Source organism: Ranitomeya variabilis, chromosome 4 (genome assembly GCF_051348905.1).
Source record: "Ranitomeya variabilis isolate aRanVar5 chromosome 4, aRanVar5.hap1, whole genome shotgun sequence".
NCBI classification, from domain to species: domain Eukaryota; kingdom Metazoa; phylum Chordata; class Amphibia; order Anura; family Dendrobatidae; genus Ranitomeya; species Ranitomeya variabilis.
The window spans coordinates 229,058,723-229,083,224 of record NC_135235.1 but is presented as its reverse complement, the minus strand read 5'-3'; the positions used below and the strand labels follow the sequence as shown (position 1 = coordinate 229,083,224).

The 24,502-nt window shown below is 45.7% G+C and overlaps 1 protein-coding gene across 10 annotated transcripts in view; it reads right to left on the bottom strand.

Annotated features, from left to right (window-relative positions):
- CTU1 (cytosolic thiouridylase subunit 1) overlaps positions 1 to 23,158 on the bottom strand; it is a 29,538-nt gene extending 6,380 nt beyond the window's left edge. The window contains exons 1-4 of one of the 10 annotated variants that reach the window (XM_077260160.1): positions 22,761 to 23,158; positions 2,604 to 2,659; positions 2,392 to 2,430; positions 2,143 to 2,273 (exon numbers count right to left, since the gene is read on the bottom strand). In XM_077260160.1, the coding sequence (XP_077116275.1) occupies positions 2,143 to 2,273; positions 2,392 to 2,430; positions 2,604 to 2,646 (213 nt within the window). In that variant the 5' untranslated portion in view covers positions 2,647 to 2,659; positions 22,761 to 23,158. The other 9 variants (XM_077260159.1, XM_077260151.1, XM_077260158.1 and 6 more) reach the window with 9 other exon arrangements.
- Between the last annotated feature and the right edge of the window lie 1,344 nt (positions 23,159 to 24,502).

Genomic DNA, 24,502 nt, shown 5'->3' with positions numbered 1-24,502 from the left:
TGCCCCATAACTGATTGCATGCTGTCATAAAGAGAGGGCCCCATAAACAGTGCCAGCCACTGATCGCATTCATGAATACTGTCATAAAGAGAGTTCCCCATAAACAGTGCTAGGCCTCTTTCAGATGTCAGTGTGTCGGGTATGTGTGGTGACAGTTTTCACACATACCCGAGACACTTAAACACGTAGCCCCATTCATGTGAATGGGTCTGTGCACATGTCAGTGTGTTTTCATGGACCGCGTGTCCGTGGGTAAAATACCTTGACATGTCCATTTTTTACCAGTAGAACATCCCACACATGTGCACACTGATGACACACAGATGACATGCATGTGTCATCAATATCACACGTACTTGCACCAGGGAAGCAGCGGTACAGTTAGGTCTGTTCCCCGGTGCCTGATGCTGAAGACGGCTCTCATCATTCTCCCCTACTCTACTCTGACTGCGATCAGCGGGAGCAGGGAAGAATGATAAGAGTTATATTCAATTGATTACAATGAGAGCAGGTGGCAGCTGATGGGACTACTACTCCCATCAGCCTACACCTGCTACCGCTAATAAATTTAAGAAAAACGGAGCGGGTTCCCCTGTATTTTTGATAACCAGTCAGGCAAAACTGACAGCTAGGGGCTGCAACCCTCAGCTGTCAGCGTTAGCAAGGCTGGTTATCAAGAATTGAGGGGTCCTCACGCTGTTTTTTAAATTATTGAAATAAATAATTAAATAAATGGCATGGGGTCCCCCTAATTTTTGACAACCAGCCTTGCTAAAGCAGACAGCTGGGGGCTGGTATTCTCACACTTGTTGAACTGCAGTGACCTCAGCACCATGAGAAAAAGTCAATGAGTTCACTGCAATTAAAAAAAAGAGTGGGTTAAAATGTATTTTTGATAACCAACCAGGCAAATCTGACAGCTGCGGCTGCAACCCTCAGCTGTCAGCTTCATCAAGGCTAGTTATCAAGAGGATAGAGGGGTCTCCATGCCTTTTTTTTAAATTATTTAAATCATTTAAAAAAACGGCATGGGGTCCTCACCATTTTTGACAATCAGCCTTGCTAAAGCAAACAGCTGGGGGCTAGTATTCTCAGGCTGATAAGGGGCCACGGATATTGATACCCCCAGCCTAAAAATAACAGCCCGCAGCTGCCCAGAAAAGGCTCATCAATTAGATGCACCAATTCTGGCGCTTTGCCCTGCTCTTCCTATTTGCCCTGTGGGTTGCAGCCCGCAGCTGTCAGTTTTGCCTGGCTGGTTATCAAAAATACAGAGGAACCCATGCCGGGTTTATTAGTTGAATACTCCCATCGATCCATGGTTTTTGACCCCGCAGCCTAAAAATAGCAGCCCGCAGCTGCCCAGAAAGGGCACATCAATTAGATGTGCCAGTTCTGGCGCTTTGTCCGACTCTTCCAATTTGCCATGAGGGTTGCAGCATGCAGCTGTCAGTTTTGCCTGGCTGGTTATCAAAAATACAGAGGAACCCATGCCGGGTTTTTTAGTTGAATACTCCCATCGATCTCACTGTTATTAGCGGCAGCAGGTGTAGGCTGATGGGAGTAGTAGTCCCATCAGCCGCTGCCTGCTCTCACTGTTATCATTTGAATATAATTCTCATCATTCTCCCCTGCACACGTTGATCGCCGTCAGAACAGGGGAGAATGACGAGAGCTGTCTTCAGCATCGGGCGCTGGGGAACAGCACTAACTGTACCGCTGCTTCCCTGGCGCCGATGCGTGTGGTACTGATGAGGAACACTGTTGCCACACATATTACACGGAGACGGATATCTCCAGTACTGGAAATATCAGGACGTGTGAAACAGGCCTTAGGCAAACAGTGCACCCATGAATACTGTCATAAAAAGAGTGCCCCATAAACAGTGCCACATAGAGAAAGCACCACTTTCCACCAGTCAGCAAGTGCCCCCATAAAGAGTACTAGTCAGAAAGTGATCCTATAAAGACTGGAAATCCAGAGTACTTCCAGAACTTCCAGAAAAAAAGTATTCTGTATTGGACTAACAAAACTCTAACGAGGCGCGGGATATTGGGTGGATATTCCCCCTAAAAACCCACTTGACCAGTTCTGTTAATGAGGGGCTGCTGCCCTTTACTGATCGGTGATGGTGGACTTACGTAACAACTCCTGTAAATTTCATTGAAGAAGGTAAATGAATGTGTGAAAGGGATGAGGTCGGTGCCGCCATCGTCCTCGGTTTCAGTGACCTGGTCGTTGTGAGCTTCACCATAGGGATAAAGGAACGAGTCTGGAGGGGAGACAGAGACAGCGGCAATGGGCAAAGGTTCCCAAATGTGCACCTGACACCTGATAAATGACCCCCAAATGTCTGATGATTCTCCGTAAGGAGCCGCCACATACTGTACCTTGTTGTGGGTATGACATGGAGAAAGCAGACGGCAGCGCTGGAAAACAAGTGTGAACAGAGTTATTAGTACGTGTGAACCTAAAGCAGCGAATATGAAGGTCGTTTACTATTCTCGGTTGTCAGCAGTTAATTTTAGGGTCACTGGCCCTATAAGAAGTAGTCAAGTATATAATATAATCAAAGTTTTGCCCATGAGCCGCTGTCACTTACCCAGGAGCAGGAGCATCCAACAGTCCCAGGTTTTCATGTCCATGATTGTTTCCCCGCTGAAACACAGGATGATGAGAGTGGTTGGTGCACAATGATAGGACACGCAGAACACGAGAGATTAATGTGACGATCGACGAGTCCTGAGGCCCCAGAGCCACGAATTATATCATGTACAGTAATAACGAATAATAAAGGACGGTAATCCTCATTCCGAGGAAAAGCCGCAGTCACCAAAGCTGCATCGTTACTGCACAGTGTGAACTAGGACCAGAAACATCACTGCGGCTCCTGCTGGATGAGAAACCAGCGGCATCTACAGACTGGTGACACCGTCCATTACTGTGTGCCCCAAAAATGCCCCAAACACGCCCCAGAGCGCTGCGTCACTGAGACACGTGTCCAGAACAAAGAATCGGACGTATCCAAAGTATCTAAGAAACGTACAAAATGTAGAATTCTGCTGAACTCAGCACAAATCTCCTAGTGTATCTAATCCTATCCTGTGTGATACTCTGCTGAGCCATGCATCTAATCCTATCCTCTGTGATACTGCCTGCAGAGCTGTGTATCTAATCCTCTCCTGTGTGATACTGTCTGCAGAGCTGTGTATCTAATCCTCTCCTGTGTGATACTGTCTGCAGAGCTGTGTATCTAATCCTCTCCTGTGTGATACTGTCTGCAGAGCTGTGTATCTAATCCTCTCCTGTGTGATACTGTCTGCAGAGCTGTGTATCTAATCATCTCCTGTGTGATACTGTCTGCAGAGCTGTGTATCTAATCCTCTCCTGTGTATCTGATCCTTTCCTGAGTGGATACTGTCTGCTGAGCCGTGTATCTAATCCCCTCCTGTGTGACACTGTCTGCTGAGCCGTGCATCTAATCCCCTCCTGTGTGATACTGTCTGCTAAGCTGTGTATCTAATCCTCTCCTGTGTGACACTGTCTGCTGAGCTGTGTATCTAATCCTCTCCTGTGTGATACTGACTGCTGAGCTGTGTATCTAATCCCCTCCTGTGTGACACTGTCTGCTGAGCCGTGCATCTAATCCCCTCCTGTGTGATACTGTCTGCTAAGCTGTGTATCTAATCCTCTCCTGTGTGACACTGTCTGCTGAGCTGTGTATCTAATCCTCTCCTGTGTGATACTGACTGCTGAGCCGTGTATCTAATCCCCTCCTGTGTGATACTGTCTGCTGAGCTGTGTATCTAATCCTATCCTGTATGATATTGTCTGCTAAGCTGTGTATCTAATCCTCTCCTGTGTGATACTGACTGCTGAGCCGTGTACCTAATCCTATCCTGTGTGATACTGTCTGCTGAGCTGTGTATCTAATCCTATCCTGTGTGATACTGACTGCTGAGCTGTGTATCTAATCCTATCCTGTGTGATACTGTCTGCTGACCTGTGTATCTAATCCTCTCCTGTGTGATACCATCTGCAGAGCTGTGTATCTAATCCTCTCCTGTGTATCTGATCCTTTTCTGCATGATACTGTCTGCTAAACCATGTATCTAATCCCCTTCTGTGTGACACTGTCTGCTGAGCCGTGTATCTAATGCCCTACTGTGTGATACTGTCTGCTGAGCTGTGTATCTAATCCTATCCTGTATGATATTGTCTGCTGAGCTGTGTATCTAATCCTCTCCTGTGTGATACTGACTGCTGAGCCATGTATCTAATCGTATCCTGTGTGATGCCTTCTGCTCAGCCGTTTATCTAATCTCATCCTGTGTGATACTGTCTGCAGAGCTGTGTATCTAATCCTATCCTGTGTGATACTGACTCCTGAGCGGTGTATCTAATCCTCTCCTGTGTGATACTGTGTTCTGAGCTGTGTATCTAATCCTCTCCTGTGTGATACTGTCTGCTGAGCCGTGTATCTAATCCTGTGATACTGACTGTTGAGCTGTGTACCTAATCCTATCCTGTGTGATACTGTCTGCTGAGCTGTGCATCTAATCATATCCAGTGTGATACTGACTGCTGAGCCGTGTATCTAATCCTATCCTATGTGATACTGTCTGCTGAGCCGTGTATCTAATCCTCTCCTGTGTGATACTGTGTTCTGAGCTGTGTATCTAATCCTCTCCTGTGTGATACTGTCTGCTGAGCCGTGTATCTAATCCTGTGATACTGACTGTTGAGCTGTGTACCTAATCCTATCATATGTGATACTGTGTGCTGAGCTGTGTATCTAATCCTATCCTGTGTGATACTGTCTGCTGAGCTGTGTATCTAAGGCCTTGTTCACACGATCCTTTTTTCGCTGCAGATTTTTCAGGTCCTGATTTGTGAAACCCGCAGTGCAAAACCTGCGGTGGTTTTCACTGCGGTTTTCAGTCCTTTTTCTACTGCGGATTCCACTGCGGGTTTCCAGCTGCTTTTTCCTATTGGTGCAGGTGGAAACCGCTGCGGAATCCGCAGAAAGAATTGACATGGTACTTCTTTTTTTCCGCAGAAAATCAGCGCGGATTTTCCAGCGGAAAAAAGGAACGTCGGAACAGTGTTTTTCTTTTTCCATAGGGTAACATTGTACTGTACCCTGCATGGAAAAAGGATGCAGATCCGCAGCAAAAACCGCATCGTGTGAACATAGCCTAATCCTCTCCTGTATGATACTGTCTGCTGAGCCGTGTATCTAATCCTCTCCTGTATGATACCGTTTGTTGAGCTGTGTATCTAATCCTCTCCTGTGTGATACTGTCTGCTGAGTTGTGTATCTAATCCTATCCTGTGTGATAATGTCTGCTGAGCCGTGTATCTAATCCTATCCTGTGTGATACTGTGCTGTTGAGCTGTATATCTAATCCTCTGCTGAGCTGTATATCTAATCCTATTGTGTGATACTGTCTGCAGAGCCGTGTATCTAATCCTATCCTGTGTGATACTGTCTGCTGAGTCGTGTATCTAATCCTATCCTGTGTGATACCATCTGCTGAGGTGTGTATCTAATCCTTTCCTGTGTGATACCATCTGCTGAGCTCTGTATCTAATCCTATCCTGTGTTACTGACTGCTGATCCGTGTATCTAATCCTCTCCTGTGTGATACTGTCTGCTGAGCTGTGTATCTAATCCTCTCCTGTGTGATACTGTCTGCTGAGCTGTGTATCTAATCCTATCCTGTATGATACTGTCTGCTGAGCTGTGTATCTAATCCTATCCTGTGTGATACTGACTGCTGAGCCGTGTATCTAATCCTATCCTGTGTGATACTGTCTGCTGAGCTGTGTATCTAATCCTATCCTGTGTGATACTGACTGCTGAGCCGTGTATCTAATCCTATCCTGTGTGATACTGACTGCTGAGCCATGTACCTAATCCTCTCCTGTGTGATACTGTCTGCTGAGCTGTGCATCTAATCCTATCCTGTGTGATACTGTCTGCTGAGCCATGTATCTAATCCTCTCCTGTGTTACTGTCTGCTGAGCTGTGTATCTATCTAATCCTATCCTGTGTGATGTCTGCTGAGCTGTATCTAATCCTCTCCTGTGTAATACTGTCTGCAGAGTTGCATATCCAATCCTATCCTTTGTGATACTGCTGAGCTGTGTAGCTAATCCTCTCCTGTGTGATACTGTCTGCTGAGCCGTGCATCTAATCCCTTCATGTGTGATGCAGTCTTGATGAACCCCACAGAACGACCCCATCGTGTGATGTTAATAATTTTTCCATAAATCAATAATTCTGCATCAATCAGAAATCGTCTGATGAGATCAATAGAATAACAAGTGAATGAGGCCGGAATGTGCGAGTAACAAGCGGAACTGATACATTGTAACATTGTCACTGCTCGTGTTCTATTTGTAAATAACAATGTGACTGATACAGAATAACATTATCAGAAATCCAGCTTTTGCTGAAACTGACTTGTGTGAGGTTTGCTTCTCCATTCACATCCAAAGCTGCAATAAGAATTTGCTGCTTTCCTAGTTCTGAAATTTGGAAGCAGCTCTGGATGCGAATGGAGATGAAAAACCATGAAATAACTTTACAAACATTCAGCATTACTGACTTTGGTTAATTTAGAGATGTAGCAGAGCTGAAAGCATAAAGTTACTGTGTACGGCTGCTTTGCTTATCCACCACGAGTACTATTAGAATAAATAATAATAATAATAATAATAATAAAATACACGTTTGGCATTGCTGCATTCAGAAATTTTCGAACTATCAGACTATCAGAAAAAAAAATTAATCTGATCGGTAAACGGTGTAACGAGAAAGAAATAAAAACGAAAGAATTAGGCTTTTTTGGCAGCCCCGATATTGCAATAAAATGCAATAACAGGCGATAAAAACATTGTATCTTCTACACCAAAATAGTATCAACAAAAACGTCAGCTCGGGACACAAAAAATAAGCCCTCACCCGACCCCAGATCCAGAAGAATGGAGATGCTACGGGTCTGGAAACATGGAGACAAACACAAAAAAATGTTCTTACAAATTTAGGATTTTTTTTTCATCACTTAAGTAAAATAAACTGTACATGTTTGGTATCTGCCAACTTGTCCTGACCTGGAGAATCATAATGGCAGGTCAATTTTACCATATACTGAACATGGTAAATAAAAAACTCAAGAAACAATTGTGGAATTGCATTTTTTTTTTTTTTGCAATTTCACCGCACTTGGATTTTTCTTCCCGTTTTGCAGTACATTAAATGGTAAAAAAAAAAAAAATGATGGCGTCGTGCAAAAGTACAACTCGTCCTGCAAAAAAACAAGCCCTCATGTGGCCATATTGGCAGAAAAAGAAAAAAAAAAGTTACGGCTCTTGGAAGAAGGGGAGGGAAAAAAACAAAAGCGCAAAAATGGAAAATGGCAAGGTGGGGAAGGGGTGAAAATACGTGAGTGCAAAAAAAATAAAATAAACTCATCTGTGTACAAAGGGAATTGGTATTCGACTTAAAATTGTCATTGGCATCATTGCAATGAGCAGCATATAATTATTAGATACAATGTATATTACATGTATCCATAGAGCTGCCCACTGCCCACTGCCCGCAGCCCACTGCCCACTGCCTGCAGCTGCTCCTACCTCCTCCTGTGCTTCTCGGCTGTACAGTGAAGGGCAGCACCTGCAGATCTCACACATCTTATAACTGCAGATTTGGGGGAGTAACATATCATCGTTTTACATATTAATGATGCTGATGGCATCCGCTCGACAATGCAGCCACAGGACATTTTGCAGCCATTTTATCCATCCAGGAATCGCCTTTTAAGCAATTCCTGACTATGGTAAAAACACCTGGATATAGGATTACTTTATTCTTTAGTTCAGAATTTTTTGAGGATTTTTTTTGGGGGGGAAATGTTAAAACTCTTCAAAAACTTTAATTTTCTGCTCAGTTTCAGCTCCAAAAACTCAGAATTAAAAAAAAAGGTTTAGTGTGCACATGGCCTGACTTTGAAACCAAATGGGGGAGTTTCAAAATAAAGTTATTTAAAAAAAAAAAGTAATTAGATTTTGGGGCGCATGTTCTAATTACCAGGATGGGTCTCCTCATTTATATACATCTCATATAAGACTTGCAGGGGGCTGAGGTTTGTGTGGGGGGGGGGGGGGGAAGAAGAGGCACAAAAAGGCTCAGTGAATAAATAATACCGCCATGAGGTGCCCATAAAATAGGATCACATAGTAAAGTATGTGATTTTCCTACGCGTTTCAGACCCCTGAGAACTGAGAAGTCTGAAATGCGTAGGAACCATATACTACACTTTGGTGACCTTGAGGATGTCGCTTTTTTAATCTTTTGGAATAAATTCATTTTTTAATCTGGAATCACGACTGGAGGAGTTTCTCTTTGGGATCTACGTAGTGCTGAAGGTTACAGTGGTCTTGGTAAAGGTGATCTGGTTCCATTATATTTTCTGTAACTCTTATCCGTTCTCATCTGTGCTGATTTATGGCCACAGACCACATAAAACTCGATGTGGTCATGAAAAATTAGCAAACTCCCATGCAGCATGAGCTCACTGACTGATTCTCAGTTAACTCATTCTGCTGCTTTCAATGTGCAGGAAAACTAAGAACCAGTAAAAGCTAAAAAGTGTAAGAATTTTAATGAACTCCCAATTGAAAAAATGTTGTTGTTTTCCATAATGCATGTATTAAAGAAAAAAAAATGTGTCTATATTCTTTAAAGTTCCAGAATGTGCTGAAATCTTAACTTGGAATAAACCAAAAATTATCAAAAGAACTTAAAAAAATAAATAAGAGGAGTTGTGGAAACTTTCCCGAAATAGTAACTATCGGTAATTGCTGATGTGGAGTCCTATGTCCGCTGATCCTGAGCGACACACGGGAAGAACGAGAAAAACCACAAATGTAACCAGCGATCACTCATCCGATCCTCGGTTCATTGGTGGCTTCTAATCCCTGAAGTGTGTGCACAGGGGATTTACAAAGGTTAGAGCCATTATCATCATTCCCGCGTGACTTCTAGAGCCGCCTCATTGGCCAATTCCATCTTACCCGGCTTCACGCTTTTGCTTACGGCCAACGGCAGGTCGCGGATGTGTTTGACCGGTCGTCCCTCATGCGTACCTTCCAAAAATTGGGGCTTAAATTGAATGACACCACTGATCTCCATGTGATGACTCTTCATTACTTACTTCTTCATACGGAAGTAGACGTCAGCTTTTTGAGATGACCCCTTCATGGAGTGACTTAGGGTAAAAGTTGAGAAACTTTGCAAGTAACTTAGGGTATGTGCACACGTTGCAGATTTCCTGCGGATCCGCAGCGTCTTTTGCGGTGCAGAAACGCAGCAGATCCGCAATTGATTTACAGTACAATGTAAATCAATGAGAAAAAAAAAAACCGTTGTGCAGATGTTGTGGAAAATTCCATGCGGAAACGCTGCGGATTAAAAGAAGTAGCATGTCACTTTTTTTGTGGATCTGCAGCATTTTTGTACCCATTTCATTATAGAAATCCGCAGAGGTAAAAAACTCTGAAAATCCACAAAAAATCCGCAGCAAATCCGCACCAAAAACGCTGCAGATCCGCACAAAAAAACGTGACAAATCCGCAGCTGCGTTTTCTGCCAAGACATGGAGAATCCGCACCAGAGATTCCTAAGCCTAATCAGCAACGTGTGCACATAGCAGAATACATCCAATCTGGGTCACTTGGACAATGGAACACTGCAAATTTTTTGGAGGATTGAGAGGATGGGCAAAGGAAAAAAAACATATGGAAATGTAGATGGATTCAAGCACTGGGCCCCAGGGCATCTTTTGGACCTGATATGCTGCACGTGAGCCACGGTGGAGCGCTAGGGAAAATTTTGGACCCAATATGTTGCACGTGAGCCACACTGGAGCGCTAGGGCAACTTTTGGACCTGACATGTTGCATGTGAGCCTCAGTGGTGTGCTAGGGCAACTTGTGGACCCAACATGTTGCACGTGAGCCACGATGGAGCGCTAGAGCAACTTTTGGACCCGACAAGTTGCATGTGAGCCACGATGGAGCGCTAGGCAACTTTTAGACCTGACATGTTGCACGTGAGCCACACTGGAGCGCTAGGGCAACTTTTGGACCCGACATGTTGCACGTGAGCCACAGTGGAGGGCTAAACCAACTTTGGACCCGACATGTTGTGCGTGAGACACAGTGGAGTGCTAGGGCAACTTTTAGACCCGACATGTTGCACGTGAGCCACGATAGAGCACTAGGGCACCTTTTGGACCTGGCCTGTTCCACGTAAGCCATGGTGGAGCGCTACGGAAACTTTTGGACCCAACATGTTGCACGTGAGCCAGAGTGGAACGCAAGGCAATTTTTGCACCCGACATGTTGTACGTGAGCCACGGTGGAGCGCCAGGGCAACTTTTGGACCTGACATGTTTCACGTGAGCCATGGTGGAGAGCTAAGGCAAATTTTGGACCCAACGCTACATGTGAGCCACAGTGGAGCGCTAGGGAAACATTTGGACCTGACCTGTTGCATGTGAGCCACACAGTGGAGCGCTAGGGCAACTTTTGGACCCGACATGTGGCGCGTGAGCCACGGTGGAGCGCTAGGGCAAGTTTTAGACCTGATGTTGCACGTGAGACACAGTGGAGTGCTAGGGCAACTTTTGGACCTGACAAGTTGTACAAAATCCAGTGGAGCTCCTGGGTTTGTAACTATTTTATAACCACCTTCTTACCACCCAGCGGCTCTTCCTTTCAGAATCTTGACCCGATGTTGTGTGCACCATGTCGCAACAATGACCTTTCACCAAGTGTAAAGCACCAGGGACTTCGGCACATATCGGCCGGTTCACAGGGCTCCAGTATGGTGGCCGTGGACTACTGCGTTGCCAGTTGAACTATTTGTTTTTCTCTACTGGCCACTCGACCCAACCAGGAAGCCAAGATCTTTGGTGCTGTAGGTCCTATCCTCTTCCACATGAACTCTTCACATGACCTCTAGATCCTACATTTCTTGCATGAAAAAAGGTTTTCAAGTTTCAAAAAATATTGGGCCCCCAAACTACTGCACATTTGCAAACATAAACTAAGATAGTACCCATGCTTCCCCGTTCCATGCGTTTTCACTGCACCAGTGACATCATGACAAAAGTGAACATCACCGCTGCAGCCAATCACTGAGAAAGCATGATCTGCAGTGATTGAGCATTCCGCTTTGTGATTGATTGGGGACAGAATGGAACAAGAGAAAAACCATCGCCGGATGCAGGAGAGCAGCGGCTTATAAAGGAGGAAATATTACATGTTTATAGCTAGTGACACTTATTAATTCTGCATGTCGACCAAATGCTAAAACACGGCTGCGTTATCACCTTGTGAATGGAAGAATATCTCCTCCGCTTCTACTTGTGTTCCTATACGGGGTTTAATAGGAGGTTTACAATGTGGAGAATAACGAGATATAAATGACGGGTAAATTTCATGGAGGAAGATCCTGGGAGAAATCAGAAGCATCCGAGTCCTCTGGCTGCCCTAACCGACTGTATCCAAAATCCACGGAGCATAGCGGATCCTGTCATATGCTTTATGGAGCACGGAGAAAGCTGTCCGGGTGCCAGAGGTGAATCTCCAGAGCGGAAAAAACAAACCATACCCCAACCCCATGACTTATTTAATCCACTAAGGGAACACTAAAACTAACACTGCCCTTCTATACCAAAATATATTATAATAGTGCCCATATGCACAAGAATATACAGTAAATACTATAATACTGCCCCATGTAGAAGAATATAACTACTATAATACTGCCCCATATGTACAAGAATATAACTACTATAATACTGCCCCTATGTACAAGAATATAACTACTATAATACTGCCCCCTATGTACAAGAATATAACTACTATAATACTGCCCCTATGTACAAGAATATAACTACTATAATACAGCCTCTATGTACAAGAATATAACTACTACTAGATGGTGGCCCGATTCTAACGTATCGGGTATTCTAGAATATGCATGTCCACGTAGTATATTGCCCAGCCACGTAGTATATTGCCCAGTGACGTAGTATGCAGCACAGAGCCACGCATGTCACATGTTAAAAAATAAAAAATAAACATATACTCACCTTCCGAGGGCACCTTGTAGTCCTGTCGCCTGTGTGTGTGCGGTGCAGGCGGCAGCTTCTGGTCCCAGGGTTGGTATGAGCGCAGGACCTGTGATGACGTCGCGGTCACATGACCGTGATGTCATGGCAGGTCCTTCTCGCAAACCATCCTTGCCACCGGAACCTGCCGCTTGCATGGAGCGGTCACCGAAGCGTTGCGAGGAGCGGGAAAGGCGGCGGAAGGTGAGTATATAATGATTTTTTATTATTTTTATCATTAGATCTTTTTACTATTGATGCTGCATAGGCAGCATCAATAGTAAAAACTTGGTCACAAAGGGTTAATAGCGGCGGTAACAGAGTGCGTAACCCACGGCATAACGCGGTCAGTTACCGCTGGCATTAAACCTGTGTAAGCGGTGACTAACTGACTGGAGGGGAGTATGCGGGCGCCAGGTACTGACTGGGGAGTAGGGAGGGACTAATCGGACTGTGCCCGTCGCTGATTGGTCGTGGCAGCCATGACAGGCAGCTGGCGAGACCAATCAGCGACGCAGGATTTCCGTGACGGAAGTTGCCGACAGAAAGACGGAAGTACCCCTTAGACAACTAATATATACTGTATATATACATATATATATATATACACATACATATGTACAACAATATAACTACTATAATACTGCTCCTATGTACAAGAATATAACTACTATAATACTGCCCCTATGTACAATATAGCTACTATAATACTGCTCCTATGTACAAGAATATAACTACTATAATACTGCCCCTATGTACAATATGGCTACTATAATACTGCTCCTATGTACAAGAATATAACTACTATAATACTGCTCCTATGTACAAGAATATAACTACTATAATACTGCTCCTATGTACAAGAATATAACTACTATAATACTGCCCTTATGTACAAGAATATAACTACTATAATACTGCTCCTATGTATAAGAATATAACTACTATAATACTGCTCTTATGTATAAGAATATAACTACTATAATACTGCCCCTATGTACAAGAATATAACTACTATAATACTGCCCCTTATGTACATGAGTGATTGTTTCTCCCAGTGAATGAATATACTGTACGTCTGTGTTCCCATTCTCCATGTCGGGGTTACGTTCATGCACATTGCAGACTAGTCATCTGTAATAAGACCTGACGGCGTTCTTCCATGACATCGCAGGGTGTGTACAGTATTGCAGCATTTTATTTTTTATTGCAGCAAAAAAAAATAAAAAATATGTTAAGAATTTCACAAAACATAAAACAAGTGAACAGAGCAGGTCGGCTCCTCCAACATGACATAAATGATGTATCACACGTCTGTTTACATATATACAGCATATGACTTTAAGTATAGAACGAAACTTTTTTACAAAAATTAAACGTTCCCTTAAAATGACCGTACAGCATTAACACTATTCTCTCATGTAAATCCGCTTCCTAGGCAGGGACCGCTTTTTATAGGGGACGGGTTCCTTCTCTTAGTAGTCAAACAAAACAAAACATGAAAAAGTTGCGTTTACAATGGGAGCGCTTCCCTCCACCTTATTTAGCGGTCAGATCCCCTTTAATACGGACCGTACAATCCTTCTGATGCAAGTGCTATTGTCACTAACTCACTAGAATAATGTTTTACTATGTACATTGCTGGAAAAAAAAAATGCATTCACGATGGAAACCATCAACAAGTTGCAGGTGATGGATCTGATAGTTTTACGAGTCTCAACTTAGTACTCTGAGGGCCCATGGGTGCAATTTCAGATTTTACGGTCGTTCAGAGACAAATTCAGCTTTGCACTAGGCAGTCACGGCTAAAATTAAAGGACACATATAACTAAGATCAGCAGCCGACCTGCTCGTTGATGGTTTCCTTTTAGTCACACAACTTTCCGCACAGAAATGAAACGAAAAAATATATATTTAAAAAAAAAAAAAAAAAATCTTAAAACTTCTACACGCAACTCTTGACGGGGGATCAATCTGCGATCTGCCCCACAAAGATTTTCGACCATAAGTTGCATTCAGTTCTTTGGTGATAGCCTATAAGTATTTTTTTTTTAATGTTCTTGTGACTTCTTAAAGGGACGGTCGAAGACAAGAAACATGACTGTACCTCTTCCTTTGCAAAAACAAACAAAAAACAGCGCCACACCTGTCCGCAGGTCAGTCTGGGTATTGCAGCACAGTCCCGTAATATAATATGGGGTTGGGGGGGGGGGGGTCTCTAGTGCTCAAAAGTCCACGACTTTCAGCTTTCGGGTTTCCGCTTCGCTCAGTGGTTCCTGAGCCAGGAGTTTGTGGTGCAGTTTGTGGTGTTTCCCGATCCCCAGTTTGGGAAGACCCCGGTTGAGACCCTCAAGGAGGACACACGCCTTGCAGAGTCCCTGGCTGGAGATGTAGCCGCAGCGCGTGCAGGTTCCCTGGACCGGCATCCGCACGTCTTCCCTCACCGACAGGTTTTCCCCGGAGTGGATGATGTCCATGATGGCGCTGGGCCGTAAAGCCTCCAGCTCCTTCAGGAAGGCGCGGGCGTGGCCCCGGTAGGCGTTCGGGGAGTAGATGCATTCGGTGGAAAAGTAGTCCAGCTTTTTGAAGTAGGCGTACAGCACGATCTCCTTCTCGTAGGCGTACTTCAGGGGCTTGCAGCGCGGGATGGCGCCTTCGCTGCCCGTGGTGATGGCTGTGCAGCGCCGTAAGCGAGCAATGTCCCCTCGAAGAAAATTCATCAGGACGGTTTCCGCTATGTCGTCTGCATTATGACCTGGGAGTAAAAATGGCAGTAGTAGTAAGTCTGTGAAGTGTGGAGAGGCAGTCTATTGTACTTCATGGTCGCAAGAAGCCCTGTCTGCCCTACAGCTCCCCCTCTCACTCTATCACTTGCAATCTAATTTTTATGTTATTTGTGCAAGTAACACCTTAAACAAGTCTGTGTAGTATGTAGAGGCAGTCTACTGTACAGCAGATGTCACCCTGAGTGGAGAGAAGGGTCATATAACATCTATGTGTAGCGTGTAGAGGCAGTCTACCGTACAGTACATAGTTTATATATATCTGATTACAGGAAGCTTGCTCTAAAATATTTACTCCAAAGATATTTAAGGGCAATAAAACAAGTCTGTATCACGTTATTGTGCAGCAGACAGAGCTTCCTACATCCAAGTCATCCTTAAAGGATATTAAAGACATAAAACAAGTCTGTGCGGTAAACAGAGCCAGTCTAGTGCACAGCATAGAGTAGCTTCTTGTACCTTGATACATATACTTAAATGGAAGTTATCCACAAAGGATGTTAAGGGACATAAAAACAAGTCTGTGCAGCATGTAGAGGCAGTGTGCTGTATAGCTGATAGCTTACTACTACCAAGCACACAAACAGCTGTACAGTATACTGCCTCTCCATGCTGCACAGACTTGTTTTACATCTCAATATCCTTTCTGGATTACTACCATTTACGTTAAGTTTATGTATCTAGTTACAAGCAGCTTCCATCTGCTGCACAGTAGACTGCCTCTATGTTACAGGGGGGGGGGTTTTGCCCCTTAATATATATATATTTTTTTTTTTTAAACTAACGTTTCATTATAAATATCTGGTTACAGTCATCTATTTGCTGTATAGTAGACTGTCCCTTTATATATGTTAATAACCTTTCAGGGTGACTACTGCTTGAGTATGTGTGCTTGGAAGTAGGATGCTGAAACTTAAAAAAAAAAAAAAAAAAAAAAAAATGTCTGTGTAACATATAGAGGCAGTCTACTGTACAGCTTTCTGTTACCAGATACATATACGCAAATAGTAGTCATCCATAAACAATATTGAGTCACACTAGCAAGATAAAAGTAGTCTGTCTTACATGTAGAGGCAGTCCACTGTACAGCAGAAAAAGCCTCGCCAAACTAGATACATACCGTATATTAAATTTGTAAAAACCCAAAAAGCATGGTAAGGAATATAAATCAAGTCTGTGTAGCATGTGGAGGCAGCATACTGTGCAGCAGCAGATAAGAGATTTCTGTAACCAGGCAGATATACTCAAATAATAGTCACCCTGAAAGGGCATTAAAGGGAACGTGTCATCAGACTAGGGCGTATTGGATAAATCAGATTATTGTGTTACATGTAAATTTTAAAAAATCTGCAGTTTTCGCACCAACCACTGGGACTATTTTAGACTCATAATTCCTGGAAGAGTTTTCGTCAGTCTCTATCAGCAGAGTCAGGATTGCAATGACTGATAACACTTCTACTCACACAATAGGTGATGTCACAGCTCACCTCCTCCTCCTGTACAGTGACTGACAACACCTCCATATACAGTAGATAACACAGGATCCTCCATTCACAATAGGTGATGTTACCGCTCACCTCCTCCTTTCACAATGACCTTTACACCAAAGCATCTAACGAGCATGTGCAAGAGTTGAGGTCTGTGTTGGTCCATTGCTGCTAATGTACAAGTGCATTTCCTGAAACAGGGGTCTTAAAAAAAAAAAAAAATAATAATAAAAAACCCTAATGGCCGGTGTGAGAATTGCAAAATTTTTAACTTTTAATAAAAACGGTTATACAGGGAAATAAAAACACTGCAGAAACTTTTCTGGTGACACGCTCTCTTTGGCTGGTTTTACCAGGATTACGATACAGAAGTCCTCTCCTCCGGATAGGGCTCCCGACTCCTCTCCTGATTAGTTGATTGAAGGGGCAGTGGCGTTCCATCTCGTCCCCATTGCTAACAGGGCGCCACTCCACACACTGTCGTGGCCGTCCTTGGTACTGCGGCTCAGACTCATTCACTTGTGTAAGACTAAGTCGCAGTACCTAGGAGACGTGCCTCCACTGTCCCTTTAATCAACGGTTTCGCCATTAGAAAGCAGCCCTGGATCCAAGAATGAAGCTTGACGTTGTGCACGGCAGCTTGTAAGGTGGCCCCCCAAAGACTACTAACCTGTGCAGATCTTGTTGACCCCCAGCATGATGGCGCCCCGGTCCAGAGCTTGTCTTCTGAATACCCCACAAAACGTGCAGTTGTTCTTCAGCCCCACTTGCTGGACGATCTGGTCCATGCTCCATCCGTACAGCTCCTGGTAGGACACGATCTTCAATGGCAGCTCGTACTGAAGTTGGTTCCTTTTCACCGTCTCTAAGGAGTCGTCTCTGTATCCGGAGATGCCTTCGTCCACGGAGATGAGAATGAGCTCTAAGCCGTAATTGTAGCGTCCGTTCAGAACCTTTAACACGTGGGCAAGGACAGTGGAGTCTTTCCCACCAGAAGCTCCAATGCCAACCTTCTCCCCCGGCTGAAAGAGCTTGGCGGATACGATAGTATGGTGGACCTCCTCCTCGAAAGCATGGAAGAAGCACTCCTTACACACTGAATGGCCAGTCTTGGGTCTCCGTAAAGCGGCGCGTCGGGTCTCACAACTACTGCAATTCACGGGCATCCTGGCGGAAAGGAAAGTGGGTCAACAAATAGTCATCTGGAACATCCTCTGGGGACTTAACAGACTCTACCCAATACGTTGTGCCCCCAAAATGAGTCATGTGTCTGGAGGCTCCAAACCGACCGAGCCATAGAGAATAGAAAAGAGTGAGGCGTGGGACACCTTACACGGGGTCCAAAATGGAAATCGGAAACCTTCGGCACTGCTAGGAGCATACGAGTTACCGCTAGACATGATCAAACCATACCGATGGGTGTTGGATAGAAGTCCTTCAAAATGTCTCCTACCTGCCGGTACATCTGGCACCTCTTGATTAACCGCCTTGACATAACGCCATGTGTGTGCCATGCCATAACAAGGACTACTAATCATTAGGGCTATGGTTGCCAGCACGTCCACATGCCTACGGCATACTGACGTGGCCGCTAGATCATGTCCTGCAAATCGCTCCTCTGGTTACCACCCATTCAAAGGAAGTCCATGGCCATGGGACTGGAGCCCTGCGAACGACCTCCTACTTGAAGACATCCCCAGAGCCTCTTCTGATTAGTAGGTCCACCTTGATGCACACGGTACTAATCAGAGGTGGCGCCGGTAGGTAGAAGGATCGGAGAACTACACTCCGACAGTCATGGACCACAGACATGGCGGCTAGACCGAGGTCTCTTTTTGGTATCTCTACCCTCCACCGATCATATTGGAGCATTTACGGGATGTGCCCGGTTCATTGGCCTCATTAAGTGGGCAATACACGTTCTGTACAATGGTAGCTAAACCTTCGGCACTGCTAGGAGCATACGAGTTACTGCTAGACATGATCAAACCATACCGATGGGTGTTGGATAGAAGTCCTTCAAAATGTCTCCTACCTGCCGGTACATCTGGCACCTCTTGATTAACCGCCTTGACATAACGCCATGTGTGTGCCATGCCATAACAAGGACTACTAATCATTAGGGCTATGGTTGCCAGCACGTCCACATGCCTACGGCATACTGACGTGGCCGCTAGATCATGTCCTGCAAATCGCTCCTCTGGTTACCACCCATTCAAAGGAAGTCCATGGCCATGGGACTGGAGCCCTGCGAACGACCTCCTACTTGAAGACATCCCCAGAGCCTCTTCTGATTAGTAGGTCCACCTTGACGCACACGGTACTAATCAGAGGTGGCGCCGGTAGGTAGAAGGATCGGAGAACTACACTCCGACAGTCATGGACCACAGACATGGCGGCTAGACCGAGGTCTCTTTTTGGTATCTCTACCCTCCACCGATCATATTGGAGCATTTACGGGATGTGCCCGGTTCATTGGCCTCATTAAGTGGGCAATACACGTTCTGTACAATGGTAGCTGTCTACGACAGGATCGTAACCTGGTGTCACACCCCGACGTCAGCTCTCGGAAAGTATCCAAGGGAAAAAGTAACGGAAAGTCATCCAGAGATTAGTTCAATGTCTCTGTAGAAGCAGGTGAGGAGGATCCTCCGGGCGGCATATGGAGGGCGAGGGTAGTCGATGAGCGGTGAAAGTGCCCGAGGTGACAGGTCAGAGGTAGGGCAGGAATAAAGTAAGTTCTGCAAGAGTTGAGGATCAACGCTGGACAGAAGACGGTAAAGAACTGGAAGGACACAGACCCCCGAGGCGCACATCTCTGGCGGCTCCGCTCTTTAAGAGCTTGAACATCTGCGGGTGATTGGTGGAGAAATGTGTTTCTAGTGCCAGGTCCCGCCCGCTCTGGCTGCGTTCTCCGGACAGCACTAAGGCGTGGCAGACCTCGCAGAACAAGTGCATGCTGCCGAGAAGACGGTCCCGTAAAGCCTGCCGGTACGCGGAGGACCTGGTACGGCCTCCTTGGTTCTGCCTATCTGACGGGGAGCTGGAGGTGGCAGCGGGGAATCCGGATGAAGTAGCGGGGGCGGTCGTGGTTTGACGTATGGACACATCCTCGTCGTCATCATCTGAAGAAGAGATGAACGCCCCGGATCTCTTAGAAGCGGCTCGTCTTCCACCAACACACTCCGAGGACAGGGCAGCAAACATCGGCTTGGGGCCACAGTACCCCAATGTCACGGCTTTCTCGTAGACCTCCTGTCTGGTCATGCCATGCCGCCTCTCCAGGTGAGTGAGGAGACAGGTGGTGCCGACCTTGCCCGGATTAATGCCCCTTCGTACCTGGGCACGGCACAGCTTACAGGTAACAACGAGCTCACGCTGTATATTGGGGGATCCTCCCGGGACACCAAAAAAACACCAGGCAGGTGACCCGAAGGCGCAGTGAGCAGTGGTCACTCGCTCGTGGTCCACGGTGGGTGTAACCGAGCGCGACTGACCCTCCTCCGGGTCGACGTCGTACGGAGGGCTGTGGACCTCGATTTGTATTTGTATTGCTGTCTCTGTACTGGAGCTGCCGCCAATCTGAGGAGGGCAGGCAGTGGTGTCAGCATATCCATCCGCCATCGGAAGCAGTGACATAGCGGGGGGCAAAGAGGGGGGCACGACTGATAGCGGGGAGTCCTCCAACGCCGTCCGCGACTCTCAGATCTCCAGAGTATCTGACCAAACTGATCCGATGGCTGCAAAGAAGTCAACGCGATGGATCTCCTGACAGCACTGAGCCTCTGCCCTCCGACGGAGATGGATCCACCCTGAAACAGAAGCAACAAGACCTTCAGTGCCTCCCTGGGACCTCCTCTCCGGCAAATATCTTAAGGGTCAAGGCCAACTTTTTAAAAGTATATATTTTATTTTTTTAAATTGCTCCAGTGCATCTGCATTTCCCGACATAAGACGTGAGCTGCATTACACAGCCGGCATCTGCCACGGAGAGCAGCAATCACAGCAAAGGCGCCAGGACTATCACACCTCTGCAATCGCTCCCTAGACATGCTGCTCTCAGATTGACAGTGAAACGGTTAACCAGCAGCGATCGGAGCCAGTTCCAGTCGATGCTGCTAGAGGCAGGTCAAACGCCCAAGTTTTGGGGTTTTCTTGGTAGCCGCAATGTTCCCGGAAAAAAAAAAAAAAAAAACACGACATGCACGGCCCCTCAATGGGAAATAAGGAAGTTACAAGAACGGAAAAATGGCGACAAAGAAAAAAAAATAAAAACAAAAAAAACAACACCCCGCTATATAAGTCTGTGGTTCCCGCCATCGTGCCGACCAGGAGAATCTTATTCCCGGGTGATATTTCCATATTGTAAGTGCAGTAAAAATGGAAACGTAAAAACACTGGCGGAATTGAGGTTTTTTTAACCATTTCAAGTAATTTGAATTTTTTCTCCCTTCCGTTTGTTTTTCGGTTTATTTATTTTATGGTAATGTGACAGGCGGCAATCAGAACTACAAGAAAAAAAAGACCTTGTATGGCGAAGGGGAAGGAAAAACAAGTATGGATCCAGGATAAATAGGGAGGAAAAACAGAAGCGCAACAGAAAAGGAGGGATTAGCAGTCACATGAGGGAAATGTATGATGGAGCGGCCCTTTAAATGCCTGACAGCTCCACCCTCATATTGGTGAGTGATGACCCTGCACCTTCTCCAATTCCCCTCACACCTTCCAGACTCTCCTCACCTCACACCTTCCCCGCTCCCCTCATACCTTAGGCTACGTTCACATTTGCGTTGTGCGCCGCAGCGTCGGCGCCGCAACGCACAACACAAACAAAAACGCAGCAAAACGCATGCACAACACTGCGTTTTGCGCCGCATGCGTCCTTTTTTTCATTGATTTTTGACGCAGCAAAAATGCAACTTGCTGCGTCCTCTGCGCCCAGACGCGGGCGCCGCAGGGACGCATGCGGCGCAAAACGCAAGTGCGACGCATGTCCATGCGCCCCCATGTTAAATATAGGGGCGCATGACGCATGCGGCGACGCTGCGGCGCCCAACGCTGCGGCGCACACCGCAAATGTGAACGTAGCCTTACACCTTCTCACCTCACACCTTCCCCGCTCCCCTCACCCCTTTCCCTCGCACCTTTCCCGCTCCCCTCACACCTTTCCCTCGCACCTTCCCCGCTCCCCTCACCTCACACCTTCCCCACTCCCCTCACACCTTCCCCGCTCCCCTCACCTCACACCTTCCCCTCACCTTCCCCGCTCCCCTCACCGATCCCCTCCCCTCACACCTTCCCCGATCCCCTCCCACCTTCCCCGCTCCCCTCCCCTCACACCTTCCCCGCTCCCCTCCCCTCACACCTTCCCCGCTCCCCTCCCCTCACACCTTCCCCGCTCCCCTCCCCTCACACCTTCCCCGCTCCCCTCCCCTCACACCTTCCCCGCTCCCCTCCCCTCACACCTTCCCCGCTCCCCTCACCTTCCCCGCTCCCCTCACCTTCCCCGCTCCCCTCACACCTTCCCCGCTCCCCTCACACCTTCCCCGCTCCCCTCACACCTTCCCCGCTCCCCTCACCTCACACCTTCCCCGCTCCGCTCCCCTCACACCTTCCCCGCTCCCCTCACCTCACACCTTCCCCGCTCCCCTCACCTCACACCTTCCCCGCTCCCCTCACCTCACACCTTCCCCGCTCCCCTCACACCTTCCCCGCTCCCCTCACCTCACACCTTCCCCGCTCCCCTCACCTCACACCTTCCCCGCTCCCCTCCCCTCACACCTTCCCCGATCCCCTCACACCTTCCCAGATCCCCTCACACACCTTCCCCGATCCCCTCACACACCTTCCCCTCACCTTCCCCGCTCCCCTCACCTCACACCTTCCCCGCTCCCCTCACCTCACACCTTCCCCGCTCCTCTCACCTCACACCTTCCCCGATCCCCTCACACACCTTCCCCTCACCTTCCCCGCTCCCCTCACCTCACACCTTCCCCGCTCCTCTCACCTCACACCACACCTTCCCCGATCCCCTCACCTCACACCTTCCCCTCACCTCACACCTTCCCCTCCCCTCACACCTTCCCCGATCCCCTCCCCTCACACCTTCCCCGATCCCCTCCCCTCACACACCTTCCCCACTCCCCTTACACCTTCCCCGCTCCCCTCACACACCTTCCCCGCTCCCCTCACCTCACCTCACACACCTTCCCCGCTCCCCTCACCTTACACCTTCCCCACTCCTCTCACCTCACCTCACACACCTTCCCCGCAACCTTACACCTTCGCCGCTCCGCTCCGCTCACCTCACACCTTCCCCCTCTCACCTTCCTGCTCTTCTCTCCAGCCGCTCCTGTCCCAGCACTTCACCCACAAACACGTTTTTCTCCTCCGGTTCAGCCCTAAGAAAAAAAAAAACAACTTAAAACTACAACTCCCAGCAGGCTCCGCGCAGCTATCAGCATTCAATAGCATAAGTATGGCATGCCGGGAAATGTAGTTTTTTCTAAATGCGCAGTACATCCCGGACATTACAGTTGATGACGTCATGAACTCCATGAAGACGGCGATAAACACATGAGCAGAAGGTGGCCATTTTCTCGGAGACCAACTATAAGCGGTCTAAGAGAGAAAGGGCTGTCGCCAACAAAATGGCTCCTAGGGAGGAGATAAATGGTGGGAAAAGCGGTAATTTGTGAGTATATTGGGGTGAAAGAATTATTCTATTTTATATAAATGATTCCTTATTTTTGCCTGCGTGCAGTAAGTAATGTTTAATTCGTGGGTGTAGTTCCATATTTGGACAATAGAGGGGAGTATAGGACAGAGCATAAGATATTACTACTATTATCATGATTATTATTACTTTTTAATCATTATTTTATTGTATTCTTTTACGTTTGTTATTATTATATTTATATTTATTATTATATTGATAGTACTATTGTTCAATTTAGTTATTATTTTATTATTCAATGTTATTATTTTTATTATATTACTTATACTACTATGTTTATTATATTATTATTATTATTATTCTATGTTATTATTTTACTATTACTGCATTTGTATTATATCATTATTATACTATTAGATTATTATTATTCAATAATACAATCATTATTATTATTCAATATTATTTTTATTATATTATTAATATAGTATTATTATACTATTAATATATTATTTTCTTATTAATATATTAAATTATTTTTGATTTTGATTTCTAGAAAAACAAAAATTGTATTTTTCCCATATTTATTTGACTTTTCTCAATTTGTCATTAAATCCACTACTAGGGGATTGTTACGCCCCCCCATACCAGTGACTTTCAAAGAGAAGAACCTCTGATGGACCCCCTTTTTTATTTTAGTTTTAGATTTTTTTTTTTCATTCACGCAAATAATAATACATAATAATAATAATAATACTGATATTGCTGTGATTGTACCAACCTGATAATGTTTACCACATCATAAACTCCATAGAAAAAAAAAGTGTTTGTTTTTTTGCTTTCTTTTTTTTTTGGGGGGGGGGGCAGTTTTACAACATTTGGATTTTATTTATTTTTTTCCCATTTTTCTGGTCATTCAAAATGACATCTCATCCTGTAAAAGTCAAGAACTGTGGATGCTGGGGAGAAATACAAAAAAAGTTCTGGGTCTTGGAAGAAGGAGAAAAAAAAAAAAAAAAAATTATATATATATATATATATATATATATATATATATATATATATATATATATATATATATATATATATGTATATATATATATATATATATATATATATGTGTGTATATATATATATATATATATATATATATATAGTCTGTATACAGGGTGCCTATATATCTGGGTCTCTATATAGAGGGTCTGTATACAGGGGGTCTGGGGTCCATATATATTCGGGGTCTGTTGTCTGTATATAGGGAGTCTGTTTACGGGGGGTCTGGGGTCAAAATATAAGGGGTCTAGGGTCTATATATAGGGGTCTGTATACAGGGAGGTCTGGGGTTTACATAGAGGGTATCTGGTGTCTGCATAC